This window comes from Alexandromys fortis, unplaced genomic scaffold (genome assembly GCF_014885135.2).
Source record: "Alexandromys fortis isolate MF-2015 unplaced genomic scaffold, M_Fortis_MF-2015_v1.1 scaffold_128, whole genome shotgun sequence".
Lineage (NCBI taxonomy): Eukaryota > Metazoa > Chordata > Mammalia > Rodentia > Cricetidae > Alexandromys > Alexandromys fortis.
Genome location: NW_026068012.1, coordinates 2313936 through 2327894, shown reverse-complemented (window position 1 = coordinate 2327894; position 13959 = coordinate 2313936). Strand labels below are relative to the sequence as shown.

General features: G+C 46.3%; 1 protein-coding gene across 2 annotated transcripts; it reads left to right on the top strand.

The window, feature by feature from the left end:
* The first annotated feature begins 1376 nt into the window (after nt 1–1376).
* Psmg1 (proteasome assembly chaperone 1) lies at nt 1377–13070 on the top strand. 2 transcript variants are annotated; one of them, XM_050162073.1, is made up of 7 exons: nt 1379–1559; nt 2715–2821; nt 4743–4894; nt 5387–5449; nt 8588–8786; nt 10218–10354; nt 12871–13070. In XM_050162073.1, exons 1-7 carry the CDS (start codon nt 1423–1425, stop codon nt 12943–12945), a joined length of 870 nt encoding a protein of 289 aa, XP_050018030.1. In that variant the 5' UTR covers nt 1379–1422; the 3' UTR covers nt 12946–13070. The 2 variants fall into 2 exon arrangements, with proteins under 2 accessions (XP_050018031.1, XP_050018030.1); XM_050162074.1 differs by lacking the exon at nt 5387–5449 and having other exon boundaries at nt 1377–1559.
* The last annotated feature ends 889 nt before the right edge of the window (nt 13071–13959 follow it).

Genomic DNA, 13959 nt, shown 5'->3' with positions numbered 1-13959 from the left:
AAAAAAAAAAAAAAAAAAAAAAAAAAAAAAAAGATTCCTTCCCTGACTCCACAGATCTTGTCAGCTGTTAAGAGAGCCATACACACATGGTTGGAAGGATTCCTTTGTATCTGTCATAAACTGATTCAGAATTCAGAAGTATGAGCTTCAGTCTGCCCAACTTTTTCTATTATCGGAAAGAAATTAGGATTAAGGCCATGCTAAATTTCATAGTCAAGTGTAGTTGTCTTTGTTACCAGTTTAGCAACTTAAATACTCCAATAAAGGAAACCCTAGTCTTGGAAGTGCACCTTGAGCCCTTGAAGTCAGATATCAGGACATTGGTTCTCTCCTAGGGTGGGGAGTTATGTCAGAGGTATTATTTCAAAACTGGTTTGAAGGAGGGTTAGAAACGAAGCCCGGAAATTGAAACACATGCTTTACTCTTTAAATCTAGACGTTTGGGAATGGTGCTAGGTGAGCAGCTTTGAGCAGAACTGAAAGCATGGCCGAGAAGCCCCCACTTCTCTACGGCTTACAATCAAGTTTCAGATTTCTGTGATCTTCATGATGTGATCGAGAAACTGAATATCTCACTGGCGAAATAACAGCTTAAGAAAATACAAAGAGAAAGCCATACGCCGTTACCCGTTTACTTTTTATTCAGTAGTTCACTTCTGCGCTAATCCTGGAGTCTTCGAATCTTCAGACACCAGAGAGGGAATCGTTTATGAGCTATAGCTATACACAGTTATATGTTAAAATTGACACACTATTTTTTTTTTTTTGCAGTAACTTTGAGTATTGTTTTTCTACACTGTGAGAGGTTTTAAGGAACTTCCTGAGAATTTTGATTGTTTTAAAAAGGTCCCTCTGGTTTCCAAGTATTTACCCAAAGGCTGGGTAGGCAATGCAGGCAATTACCCCTCCCCCATTTTCCTCGCATGTAAATTTACAATGTGTTTATTTCTCACTGAGGGAAAATCCTTTCCCCTCGCGGTTGTCTATGTGGGAGCATTGTTCGGCGGAGCTTCTTGTCTTCCAGCACACAAACCAGAATCACACATTTTGCTTGTCAATGAAATGTCATTAAAATAGAAAACATTGTATATTCTTTAAAACGGCCACCACCCCTGCAACGGTCTGCCCTCCGTCCGCGGCGCCGTTTCCCCCAGCGGGTGGGTCCTGCCAGGTGGGCCATGGGTTTGGAGCCGAGGGAAGCCGCGGGCGGCGCCGGGACGGTCGGGCCCCCGGGACAGGAGGCCTTCAGAGTCGGCTTCCGCTCCCTCTAGCTCCGGGGCTGGAGCCCCGCCGCGCAGCGCACTGGAAGCTCCAGGGCCGGGGGCGTGGCCCTGCCCGGAAGCGAGCCGGGGGCGTAACTGTAGGGGGCGTGGCCAGGCTCGGGCGCGCAGGCGCCGTCGGGCGGCGTGGTGCTGAGTGGCCATGGCGGCCACGTTCTTCGGTGAGGTGGTGAAGGCGCCGTGCCGAGCTGGGACTGAGGAGGAGGAGGAGGAAGAGGAGCAGAGCAGGCGGGACACGCCGGAGGACCGGGAGGTCCGGCGACAGCTGGCGCGGAAGAGGTCAGGCTCCGGGCAGGCCCACTCCGCCGGGCGGGCGGGCGAGCGTCACCCGGGACACCGACTCCCTCCATCCACCCCACGCTTGAGGTCACACCGTGTGTCAGCCAGCGGGAAGCTCTGTATTTAAACACACAGACGCCAGGTCTCCTACGCAGCTCCAGTCACGGCTCTCCCGCTGCCTCCCCGAAGCATGCTGTTTTTATTACTACACGTCTATTTTGTGTGTGTGTGTTTGGGGCCAGAGGTTGAAGTTGGGTGTCCTGTGGCTCTTTCCACCTTCTTCCTGGGACGTGTCTCATTGAACGCAGAGCTCACTGTTATTCTACACTGGCTGGACCCCAAGCCCTAGGGAGTCTCTCGTTTCCCCGTGGGTCCAGGGTCGTCATGCTTGTTTTGGCAACTTAGGACCTTCCCAACCCTAAGTATGCGAATCACAGATTTTCAACATCATACCAGGCCATAGTCAAACTCACCTAGTTTTTCCAGATATTCTATTTTCCAGCGGCTTGCACCAACTACAAACCCTTTCAACAGTTCATTTCGTTTTCTTCAGCGCCCTCTTCATTTTTCACTCCTGTGAGCCCTGATTTGTCCGATGGTGTTCCCATGCAGCCATTTACCGTGTTCACTCCTCATCTGCATTTGCCACAACTAAATGTCTGGACGTTTTGCTGGCAGGAGTGTTTGACCTGCTTTTAGTTTTTTTTGGGTCTCTGTTTGGCTCTTAGGGGTGCTGGCATGGCTGTGTCACGGGGACAGTATGAAGTTTGCAGTAGTTTTGCCCGCTGATTGAGGCTGCTCTTCCTTTAAGACTGTAGTGTGTATTTTATAAAAGGACAGCGTGTACCTTGTTCATTTGTAAGGACACTCTCATCTAAGACCGTATGTCCATCCATCTATGCATCTCCCACACATCCATCCACCTGTATCTTCTCTCACCCATCCATAAATGTTTACATGTGTATGCGGCACCTGCCTGCCACCTGTCTACATGAATGTCTGTGGCCCTTCTGTGTCTCATCTGTCTCTCCTCCATCCATCCGTCTCTACATAGTATATCATTTATTCTTCGTCAGTCTGTCTGTCATCCTCCCCTTTGTCACCCGTCTCTCACAGTGTGAAATACTTGTTGACTTTACTCTCGTCTCTTGTTAGGGAGGTGCGGCTTCTCCAAAGACAGACAAAAACATCTCTGGAGGTTGCACTGCTAGAAAAGCATCCCTGCTCCAAGTTCATAATCGCAGTAGGAAGCAATGCAACAGGTAAGTGCCAGCACCAAGACAGATGTGCTGTTGAAGAATGGAGTAGGAGGGCGGCTTAAACTCCACGTGCTGACACCTTAGAGAGGTCACGACCTGCTGGGCGGTGGTGGTGGCACACACCTTTGATCCCAGCACCTGGGCGGCCGAGGCAGGTGGATCGCCCCTCTCTCTCTCTCTCTCTCTCTCTCTCTCTCTCTCTCTCTCTCTCTATCTGACTTATTTGTTATGTATACTGTGTTCTGCCAGGAGAGGGCACCAGATCTCATCATAGAGAGTTGTGAGCCACCATGTGGTTTCTAGGAATTGAATGCAGGACCTCTGGAAAAAACAGCCAGTGCTCTAAACCTCTGAGCCATCTCTCCAGCCTGGCAGATCGCTTTGAGCTCTAGTCTAGTCTGGTCTACAAAGTGAGTTCCAGGACAGCTAGGACTGTTAAACAGAGAAACCCTATCTCGAAAAGTCAAAAAAATTTAAAAAAATGAAAAATAAAAAGTCATAGCAGGTGCTGGGCATGCAGCCCAGGTGGTAAAGTGCGTTCGGTACCCAGCACCGTATAAGCTGGGCATAATGCAGTCTGAGCACTCAGGAGGCAGAGGCAGTAGAGGGGAGTGTGAAAAAGTTTCAAGGCCAACCTGGGCTACCTGAGGCCCTGTCGTAAACAGTCACAGTAATGTATTTCAAGTAAAGTAGAGTGCCTGCTCCTTCCATCTTTGTAATAAACAAAAAATGAGGTTTGAAGGAAGTATGCTTCGCTTCAGAATTAGAATTCAAGGCCCCATTTTCCAGTCTGAGGGTGTCCATTGGTCTGTCAATAATTGCAAACACTTTGGAGCACTATAGTTCTAAGGTCTGTGAATGCATTTATTGACCTGGTAGAGTCACAGTAGAGCAATGTGGGTTTAGATGCAACAGCGCTGTGTATCAGTACACGTGGAGACCTTTATATTTTCAGTGGCTTTTGAGCTATAGTTAAGAGACCTTGCCCTTGTAAGGTAGCCATTGTACTTAGAAGTGTAAGTAAGCAATGGGTAGCTGTTCACCCTTATGTAAAGGTCTGCTGGCCTAAGTTTTAATTATCCATTTATTTATTTATTTTTGTCTTTTTGAGATGGATTTCTCTGTTTAGCCCTGGCTGATCTGGAACTCTCTCTGTAGACCAGGCTGGTCTTAAACTCTCAGCCTGCCTCTCTCCTGAGTTTTGGGATTAAAGGTGTGCATCACTCCGGCCCAGTTTTTTGAGGCCCAAGTGTATTAGAACGGTGTTAGGATGTGAGACGGGCATAGAGTCTGTGCACAAGGCTGTCCTTCCTGTTCCTGGTTGTCGTGTCTGGAAGATGGAGGATTTCATTCCTTGGCCTCAATTTTTCTTTTCTTTAAAATGGACCACCAATTAGACCAGTGGTTCTCAACTTGTAGATCACACTCCCTTTAGGGGTCAAACAACCCTTTCACCGGGTTACATTATCAGATATTGCATTACAATTCATAGCAGTAGCAAAAAATACACTTATGAAGTAGCAACGAAATAATTTTATGTTGGGGTGTCACTATAACATGAAGAACCGTATTAAAGGGTTGCACATTATGAAGGTTGAGAACCACTGAATTAGACAGTCATTAAATGTTTTTTAAGAGGTTTTCAAAAGAAATTCAATTATGTATATATGTCTACAAGATTACAGGCTAGGGGAAGGCATCAGATCCCCTAGAGCTGGACTTATAGACATTGTGTGTCCCCAGAGGTGGGTGCTGGGAACCAGGCAGAGGCTTGATAGGTGCAGTACTTGATCTGATCCGTCTCTCCACTCCCCAGTTAGATGGTTCTGAATGATTATTTCAGCTCTAAATTCTGGGGTAACGAGTAGGAAATGCAATTTGCATAGCCAGACACCAGTTCATATGAACATTTTTTCCCCCACAGCGTTTTTGTCATCGTTTGTTATGAATTCAGGAGTGTGGAAAGAAGTTGGCTGTGCTAAGCTCTGGAACGAATGGTGCAGAACAACGGACACTGTCCATCTGTCCCCTACAGATGCTTTCTGTGTGTTCTATCAGCTGAAATCAGACCCCTCGGTATGTGGGCCTCCACTCAGTAGTCTCAAAGCATAGTCGTTTGTGCATGAGATCCAGGCTCTCCTTAGCCAGTGTGTGCTTGTATCGTGTGATTTCCAGTGGTCTGACTCTGGGTAAACTGCTGTGTTGTCGTCTGTTGCTGAGTAAATGCCTAGAATACTCAGCTTACATAGAGAAGAGGTTGATTTGGGCTTGGAAACTCTGAAGTTCCAATGTGTGATTGGGGCAGACCCTTTGCTTTTAGTCCTGCTGGGTGGGGAGGCCTGGTGCTCCATGGTGGCATCGTACAGGAGCAGCACACTGAGTACAAGGCCAGAAGGCAAAAGAGGAGGAGAGTACCACAGTCTCTCTCAAGGACGTATTGCTCATGACCTGCAGACTCTGAGCTCCATAGAGCAGTGTGAGGTACTGGTATTTACAGGTGCTCATTGATGACAGGGCCGGCCGGATGTGTCTACTTTCACTTGAGAACACTTGAAATTCCCTTTTCAGGTTTTCCTTTGTCAGTGTAGTTGCTACATTGCTGAGGATCAACAGTTCCAGTGGCTGGAAAAGGTAAGAGGAAGAAAGCCCTGGCTGGTTAGTTGGGTGTGTGGGCTCAAGGGCGTGGTTGTCTCTTAGACTTTTCAGCCAAATATTAGATGAGAAAGAGTTTGTTTCCCTAAGAAAACAGTGTAGGAGTTGTTATGGAGTATGTCTTAGAGTTTCTGTTGCAGCAATGAAACATCTTGGGGAGGTTTACCTGGCTTACACTTCCACATCATAGTTCATCACTGAAGGAAGTCAGGACAGAAACTCAAACAGGGCAGGAACTTGGAGGCTGGAGCTGATGCAGAGGTCACAGAGGGGTGCTGCTTACTGGCTTGCTCCCCATGGCTTGCTCAGGCTGCTTTCCTGAAGATCCTGGGATCACCAGCCCAGGGATGGCACCAACCACAGTCAGTATTTAAGAAAATGCTCTACAGCCAGATCTTATACTCAGCTGAGGTTCCCTCCTTCCAGATGACTCACTTGTATGTCAAGTGGGCACAAGACTAACCAGCATGGAGTGTTGGTTTATTTTTAAATGAACAGTCTACATTGGGCAATGGTGGCACATGCCTTTAATTCCAGCATGTGGGAAGCAGAAACAAGCAGATCTCTGCGAGTTCAAGGCCAGCCTGTTTTGCAGTCCAGGCTACACAGAGAAACCCTGTCTTGAAAAACAAAAACAAAAAAAGTCCTCATTTTGGAAAATTGAACTCAAGGACTTGAGAGAAAAACTGCAATTTGGGCAGTTATACAGTGATTGCATATTGAATATGCCTTCTCAAGAATGTTGGAAACTAGAAATGTTTTATATTTTTTTAAAGTTTTGAAATATTTGCGTGTACAATATGACAATGTCTTGGGGATAAGACTCAAATTTAAACACAAGTTATGGTTTTATATTTTAAATTTGTGAAGTGAAGTTTCATGGTATGAGATTCTCCACTTGGCTTGTCATTAGGCAGGCGAAAGGCTTTGGATTGGGTTAGGAATACTCTCCCTGTCCATAGTCACACAGTGCAAATGTTACTACATTGGCATATACTTATTTTCAGTAGAAGCAAATTGTTCATATTTATGTGCAGATAGTGTGCAGCATAGATGGTGATCCGGAACCTTCAGCAGTTACTGTTTAGTCCACCTGTGCTGGGAGGAGGACGCTTCTAAAAACATCATGTGCACTTGAACATAGATGCTAAGATTAAACTCACTGGAAAGGAGAATTTTGGTGTGTACCTATTTTAAAGCAATTGGACATTCATTAAGTTATCAGTGACCTCATTAAGTACAGGGTTGTTTGCAAAGCTCTGCATACTAGTCTTTGGTTATATATGCATATACTCAGGGTACTTGGTATATTTTTTCTAGGGTAGAAAATCAAAATGTTTAATTTTACCTTTAAATTGTGCAGATGCTGGTTATATAAAAATACTACGCTTGTACTATAGAAAAAATGACCATATTCTAGATTTGAAGTGACATAAAATTAGTCACTTTTAAATAAAAATAGTTTGTGTATGAGTGCTTTGCCTGTGTGCATATCTATGTACTATATGTATATGCATGTCTGGTGCCCTTCAAGGTCACTAGGGGGCATCGGGTCCCCTGGAACTGTAGTCACTAATGGTTGGAGCTGCCGTCTAGGTCCTGGGAACCAAACCCACATCTTTGGCAAGAACAAGTGCTCTGAATATCCCAGCTCTCTCTCTGGTCCTCAGGCTGTACATTTTCAAAGCAAAGTTTTTCTTTTCTTTTCTTTCCGTCCTTTTTTATTTTATTTTACTTTATTTGCTTTTTTTAGATTCTTGCTCAGTAGCTAAGGCTGACCTTGAGCTTTAACCTCCTCAGTACTGAGATTAAGGGCATCTGCTGCCATTTGAGGGTTAACAGTGTTGTGCTCCTTAGTAATACTCTTTGTAAACACTTGCTCTGTCAGTGACAGCACAATCCTCCTAGTGACACAGCCTGGCAGCTGTCAGGCACTGTGGGTTCAGACCAAACTGTCATAGGAAGGAAGTTAAGTCATGCTGGTGTGGTTTTCTCTCTTAAATGGATGTGCACAATAACAAGTTTGCAAGGGGTAACGTTTTTAGTATTTGTTTACAAAAATTTGTAGTGAAATTAATAGTGTAAATCATTTATGGTCCCTGATAGGAAACTGTCGGCATTCCTGTTATTGGCACTAGCCTTTTTCTCATTTCATAAAGTGTTTCAAACAAGGTAGACACGATAGCACACACTTGTTGTTAGTCACTTTGTGTGTGTGTGAAAAAATACACCAACAAAAATCAAAGTGGAGGAGAACATGGCTTATTTTGGTTTACACTTTCAGAAATAAAGTCTCTCGTGGTGGAAAAACGTGGTAGTAGAGAGACATGGTGGAGGAGCAGGAGGTTGGCTGTCACGTTTTTATCCTCACACAGGAGGATTGCAGTGGATCCATGTGCGGCCAATCATAGACCATCAAAGAAAGCCTGCCCCTGACACACTTCCCCCGAGGCTGGGCCTCCTGAATGTTCTGTAGCCTCACCAAACAGCACTGCCAGCTGAAGACCATGAGGCCATGGAGTGCATTGCTTCTCTAAACACAGCTCTTGTAAAGCCAACTTTGGGAGGTCAGCATAGGAGGGCTATGCGTTTGAGGCCAGCATTGGCTACTTAGGAGGTTGGCAGACAGATAAAAATAGAGGAAAACAAACAGGCAAACAAAAGAAAATTTGGGCAAATATACTGTCTTAGAAATCCTTTTTACAAAATAGCTGTTTTTATTTATTTATTTATTTATTTATTTATTTCATTTTGCCATGAATTTAAGTAAAAGGTAGAAGGACTCTTGATGACCTGTCAGACCCACACACTGCAGTGGGAATTTGAGATTCTACAGCTGCAGTAACCAAAACTGAATTCCATAAGAACCTTTGCTTAGGTGTCCTCAGTGGCCGGTGAGGGAAGGGATGTTGCGTCTGCTCTTGCGACTTTATTCAGGGTGGCTGTCCTAGTGCCACCATTGTTCTGACCTGTGACCTCTGCACCCGTTTATGTCACATGGCTCTTGGGCAGTGCTGCTCTCTCTCAGAGGCAGGGCAGCTCTGCAGTCCCCTCCACTGCTGCTGGGGGGAGTCAGTACGGCAAATATGAGGTCTAACATCATCGCTGTTCTCGTAGGTGTTTGGCTCTCCACCCAAGAAGAACATGCAGGTAACAGTTCTCACATGCCGACACATCACAGAGTATAAAACCTCAGAGTCCACCTGCAGCCTTCCTTCTCCTTTCCTGAGAGCCCTAAAAACTCAGAAATTCAAAGATTCTGCCTGCTGCCCACTGCTGGAACAGCCGAACATTGTGCATGATCTGCCTGCAGCAGGTGGGCTAAACTCGCAGCCTTTGCCCTTTGCCGGGCTGTGCTGATGACTTCTGCTCTTACTAGTAACCTTTCTGCAGTAGTTGTAGTCGTGTGGAAGGTACTTGCATGTGGGATACTCAGCTTAACGTTAGATTTCCCTGCATTGCGGTTGGGACAGCAGCTTAGAATCTTGGCTCTGTGCTTCCACAGTTCTTTACTGTTTTGGTTCTGCAATCTCAAAGTGGAACCCAATGTTAGATACAGATTTTTGGTATGTGAAAATTGGGAATTTTATCAAAGTAACTTTTGGATGTTGAAGCTTGGCTTTTACATTTATTTATTCATTTTGGTTTTTAGAGACAAGGTTTCTCTGTGTAGACCTGGCTTTCCTGGAACTCAGAGATCTGCCTGTCTCTGCCTCCCTAGTGCTGGGGTTAAAGGTGTGCGCCATCACTGCCTGGCTTGGTTGTTACTCTTAATGTTTTTATCATGCCGTTTACATATGAGTTACTTCTCTTGTGACAAAATGGCCACTAGCAGAAGTGGTTTATGGGAGGAAGGATTGTTGTGGCTTACAGTGGAAGGGGGACACCCCACCATGGTGGGGAAAGCGTGGCAGCAGGAGCTGCGGCCACATTACATCTGATTTCAATAGTCCAGAGGCTTGTCTCCTGGGTAATTCTAGACCCTGTCAGGTGGACACTACTAGCCATCATACTGCTGGGCACACGTATTATGTAAGGATTAGTTGACATTTGTTTTCATTTTGTAGTAGGAAGCCACTTGTTTTGTTTTCCTGGCCCAGACTCCTGAAATAATCACACAGAAACTATATTATTTAAATCACTGCTTGGCCAATCACTTAAGTTTATTGCTAGCTAGCTCTTAAATTTAGTATTAACCCATTTCCAGTATTTTATATTTTATCATGAGGCTCATGGCCTACTGGCAAGGTTCTGACATGTCTGTCTCCAGTGCTCCATGGCTTCTCCTTGACTCTGCCTCCTTTCTCCCAGCTTTCGGTTTAGTTTTCCCTGCCTAGGTCTACCCTGCCCTAGTTTCTTCATTCACCAGTGGTATTCAGAGCATACAGAGGGGCCCTATGTCAGTATTTGATAGTATGTAGCCTTTGTTAGATGCTTTCCCTTTTGTGTTAGAGTCACTAGGATGAGAACAGCATGCATTATACATCCAAGTGGCCATTATCCTGATACATTCGTTCTTACGTTATGATGGGATATCAGGACATACAAAATAAAGATAATATTTACAGAACATTATTAAGAATTATTGATTTTAGAGAAGATACCCATAAATGGATCAACATGGCAGTAGGTGCCTTGATTAAAAGAGGCAGAAAGTTGACTTTTCCAAAGCAGCTTTTATTATTTAAAAGTGTCCCACTTAAAAATCATGTCATAGAAAACAATCATTTTTCCTCTGTGTCTGTAGTTCTGAGCTACTGCCAAGTGTGGAAAATCCCCGCAGTTCTGTATCTGTGCTACACTGATGTGATGAAGTTGGACCTTGTCACTGTGGAAGCTTTTAAGCCTGTTCTTTCTTCCAGTGGCTTGAAATGCTTGGTGAAGGTAAGATTTCAGTGCTCCCCCCTAATAGCCACGCTGATAGGGGAGGGAAATGACAGGAAGTGCTGCAGGAAGACCGAAACCCTAAGCCACAGGTGGGAGCTTCCCGTGCGGCACTTCCCTGTGCCCCAGGTGTTCTGTGATGTGTGACTGCTTTGGTACTGCAGTCACATCCTTCGTGTGCTATGGAGAGAGAAGTGGACTGCTTGACACCTTCCTGTTGTTGGTTGTTTTTACTCTTTACTCTTGGGGGGCCTGTCACCCAGCTCCCTAATAAATCACACACGGAGTCTTATTTCTGCTTATAAGTGCCCAGCCTCAACTTGGCTTGTTTCCAGCCAGCTTTCCTTAAATTATCCATCTAGCCTTTGCCTCTGGGCTTTTTCTTTTCTTCTGTAATCTTACTTTCACTCTTACTCTGTGGCTGACTGTGTGCCTGGCCCCTTTTCTTGCCTCTTCTTCCCTGACTTCTCCTTTTTTATTCTCTTTGCCTGCCAGCCCTGCCTATCCTTTCTTCTGCCTTGCTATTGGCTGTTTAGCTCTTTATTAGACCAGTCAGGTGTTTCAGACAGGTAAAGTAACACAGCTTCACAGAGTTAAACAAATAAAAGAATTCAGCACATCTTTGCATCATTAAACAAATGTTCCACAGCATAAACAATGTAATTTATCCTAGAATAATATTCTATAGCAAGTTCCTGCAATTAATTTATTTGGAAATTTATAATTATTTCTTAAAAGATTGATTTGCTGTTTTTTATTTACATGTGTACTTGTGAGAGTTATGTGCACCCTGGGCATGCAAGTGCCTGTGGAGGCCAGAGTGCATGGATCCTGGAGCTGAGGTTGCAGATGGTTGTGGGCACTGATCTGGGTGCTGGGAAATGAGCCCAGGTCCTCTGCAGGAGCAGTAAGAGGTGTTGTTTCAGATTTAGCTTCTCTTTCATTGGGTTTGCATTCGACTGGCTCCTTTTCACATTTAGTTGAGGGCTGTGCCCCTGAGGGCAGGCAGGGCTGCTGTTTCCACTGTGGATGGTGTTCTCAGTGAACATCAAGACTTGTTTTGAGATTAAAAATCATTCGTCATATCAACTTGAAATGAACATTTAGTTTAAATCACTTTTTAGCGTTTCCAGTACCTGCCCTTAGGGTAATGATCGCTCTGGGGAATGTTTTGTTTGACTTGGTGTTTCACCATGTTGCCCAGATTGTCCTCTCCCAAGTGTTGGGATTAGAGATGTGTGCTACAATGCCCTGTTGAATACTGTTTTCTTTTTGAAAACATAAATTGGTGTGGCCAGGCAGTGGTGGCTCACGAGGCCTTTAATCCCAGCACTCAGGAGGCAGAGGCAGGTGGATCTCTGTGAGTTTGAGGCCAGCCTGGTCTACAAGAGCTAGTTCCAGGACAGGCTCCAGAGCTGCAGAGAAACCCTGTCAAAACAAAACAAACAAACAAAAAAATTAGTGTGTGTGTGTGGCAGTGTGAGTGTGAGGTGTGTGTGTGGCAGTGTGGGTGTGAGGTGTGTGGGTGTGGAGGGGCACTGTGTGTGTGTGTGGCAGTGTGGGTGTGAGGTGTGTGGGTGTGTGTGTGGCAGTGTGGGTGTGAGGTGTGTGGGTGTGTCTGTGGTAGTGTGGGTGTGTGTGTGTGTGGCGGTGTGGGTGTGAGTTAGTGTGGGTGTGTGTGTGTGTGGCGGTGTGGGTGTGAGTTAGTGTGGGTCAGCGGCAGGTGTCCCCCTCTAGTGCTCTTTACCTTGTTCTCGGAGATCTGGACTTTTGGATTAGGACAGGCTGACTGGCCTGTGGGTCCCAGGAGACTTCCTGTCTCGTTCTCAGCACTGGGATTACAGGTGGTTGTCAGTGTGGCTCTGGGGCATCTCAGCTCAGGTCCTCATGTTCTTGTGACATTACAGCCGAGCCATCTGGCTCCCTGACCTCAGCCATCATCATAAAGACTAAATACAGCGGGCCTGAGTTAGCGCATGGCTTATAGGACACACTGGGCCTGAGTTAGGACATGGCATGCAGGAGTTACCTTGGGTTCTCACCTGGGGCAGCCCCACAGATAGGGAAGCTCTGGGTGGTGGCAGGCACATGCTGGGAAGCACATAGGGTGGCCCGCTTGGAGGGAACAAGAAGTCAGCCTTAGGAGAGGCACCTGAGAGGGTCAGGTGAGAAGTGGGCGAGGGCAGTGTGCAGAGTGTGAGGAGAACACGAGCCCTGTGGGAGGGCTGTGGAGGGCGAGAGATGGCGTGCTGAGGGGAGTCAGGGCAGGAGCCTTGCAGACATTGAAGCAGAAACCGTGGAGGATGGCGGCTCTTGCCTCACTCACAGGCTCGTGCTCAGCTGCCTTCCTTATGCCGCCCAGAGCACCTGCCCCAGGGATGGTGTCGCCACAGTGAGCTGGGCTCTCCCACGCCTCTCCAGTCAGGACGATCCCCACAGACATACCCAGTCGAGCTGGGCAACCTTCCAGCCGGGGAGGGGGGTGTATTTGGTGACAGCCTTTTTTCTCTTTCCAGAACATTCCTGAAAGCACAGAAATACTGAAGAAATTGATGACAACAAATGAGATTCAGAGCAACATTTACACGTGACCCCCACAGGCAGTGAGCCATGACCACGACCTGCCCATTCCAGGGGGGCAGCCACTACTGTTTTGTACTTTATTCTGGGTTGGGGGTGTTTTGATAGTGATAAACACAATAAAAATTAAAAAATATTTTTTGTAATTTTATTTTTTCTGAATGGTGATATGTCTACAACTGGAATATTAACGAGCCAGTACTTTTTTATCTATTAAGTGGGACTATTGTTTGATCATTTTCTTTCTTTATGCATGTGAGTATTTCCTCTGCATGTATGTCTGTGTACTATGTGTATGTGGTGTCCACCGAAGCTTCAAGGTCAGACCCATGAAACTGGAGTTACTGATGGTTGTGAGCAACTTTGTGGGTGCCAGAACTGAACCCTGGTCTTCTGCAAAAGCAGCCAGTGCTTTACCTGCTGAGTCTTTTCTCCAGCCACCTCCCAACCTCTTTTCCTCCTTTCCTCTCACTGTCTCAGTCCTGTGACACTGGACACATGACGAGGACAGATGTGTCCTCGGTCAGTGCAGCTGACAGATGTGTCCTCAGTCAGTGCAGCTGACAGATGTGTCCTTAGTGCAGCTGACAGATGTGTCCTCAGTCAGTGCAGCCGACAGATGTGGCTTCTCAGTCAGTGCAGCCGACAGATGTGTCCTCAGTCAGTGCAGCCGACAGATGTGTCCTCTTCAGTCAGTGCAGCCGACAGATGTGTCCTCTTCAGTCAGTGCAGCTGACAGATGTGTCCTCAGTCAGTGCAGCCGACAGATGTGTCCTCAGTCAGTGCAGCCGACAGATGTGTCCTCTTCAGTCAGTGCAGCCAACAGATGTGTCCTCCTCAGTCAGTGCAGCCGACAGATGTGTCCTCTCAGTCAGTGCAGCCGACAGATGTGTCCTCTCAGTCAGTGCAGCCGACAGATGTGTCCTCTTCAGTCAGTGCAGCCGACAGATGTGTCCTCTTCAGTCAGTGCAGCTGACAGATGTGTCCTCAGTCAGTGCAGCCGACAGATGTGTCCTCAGTCAGTG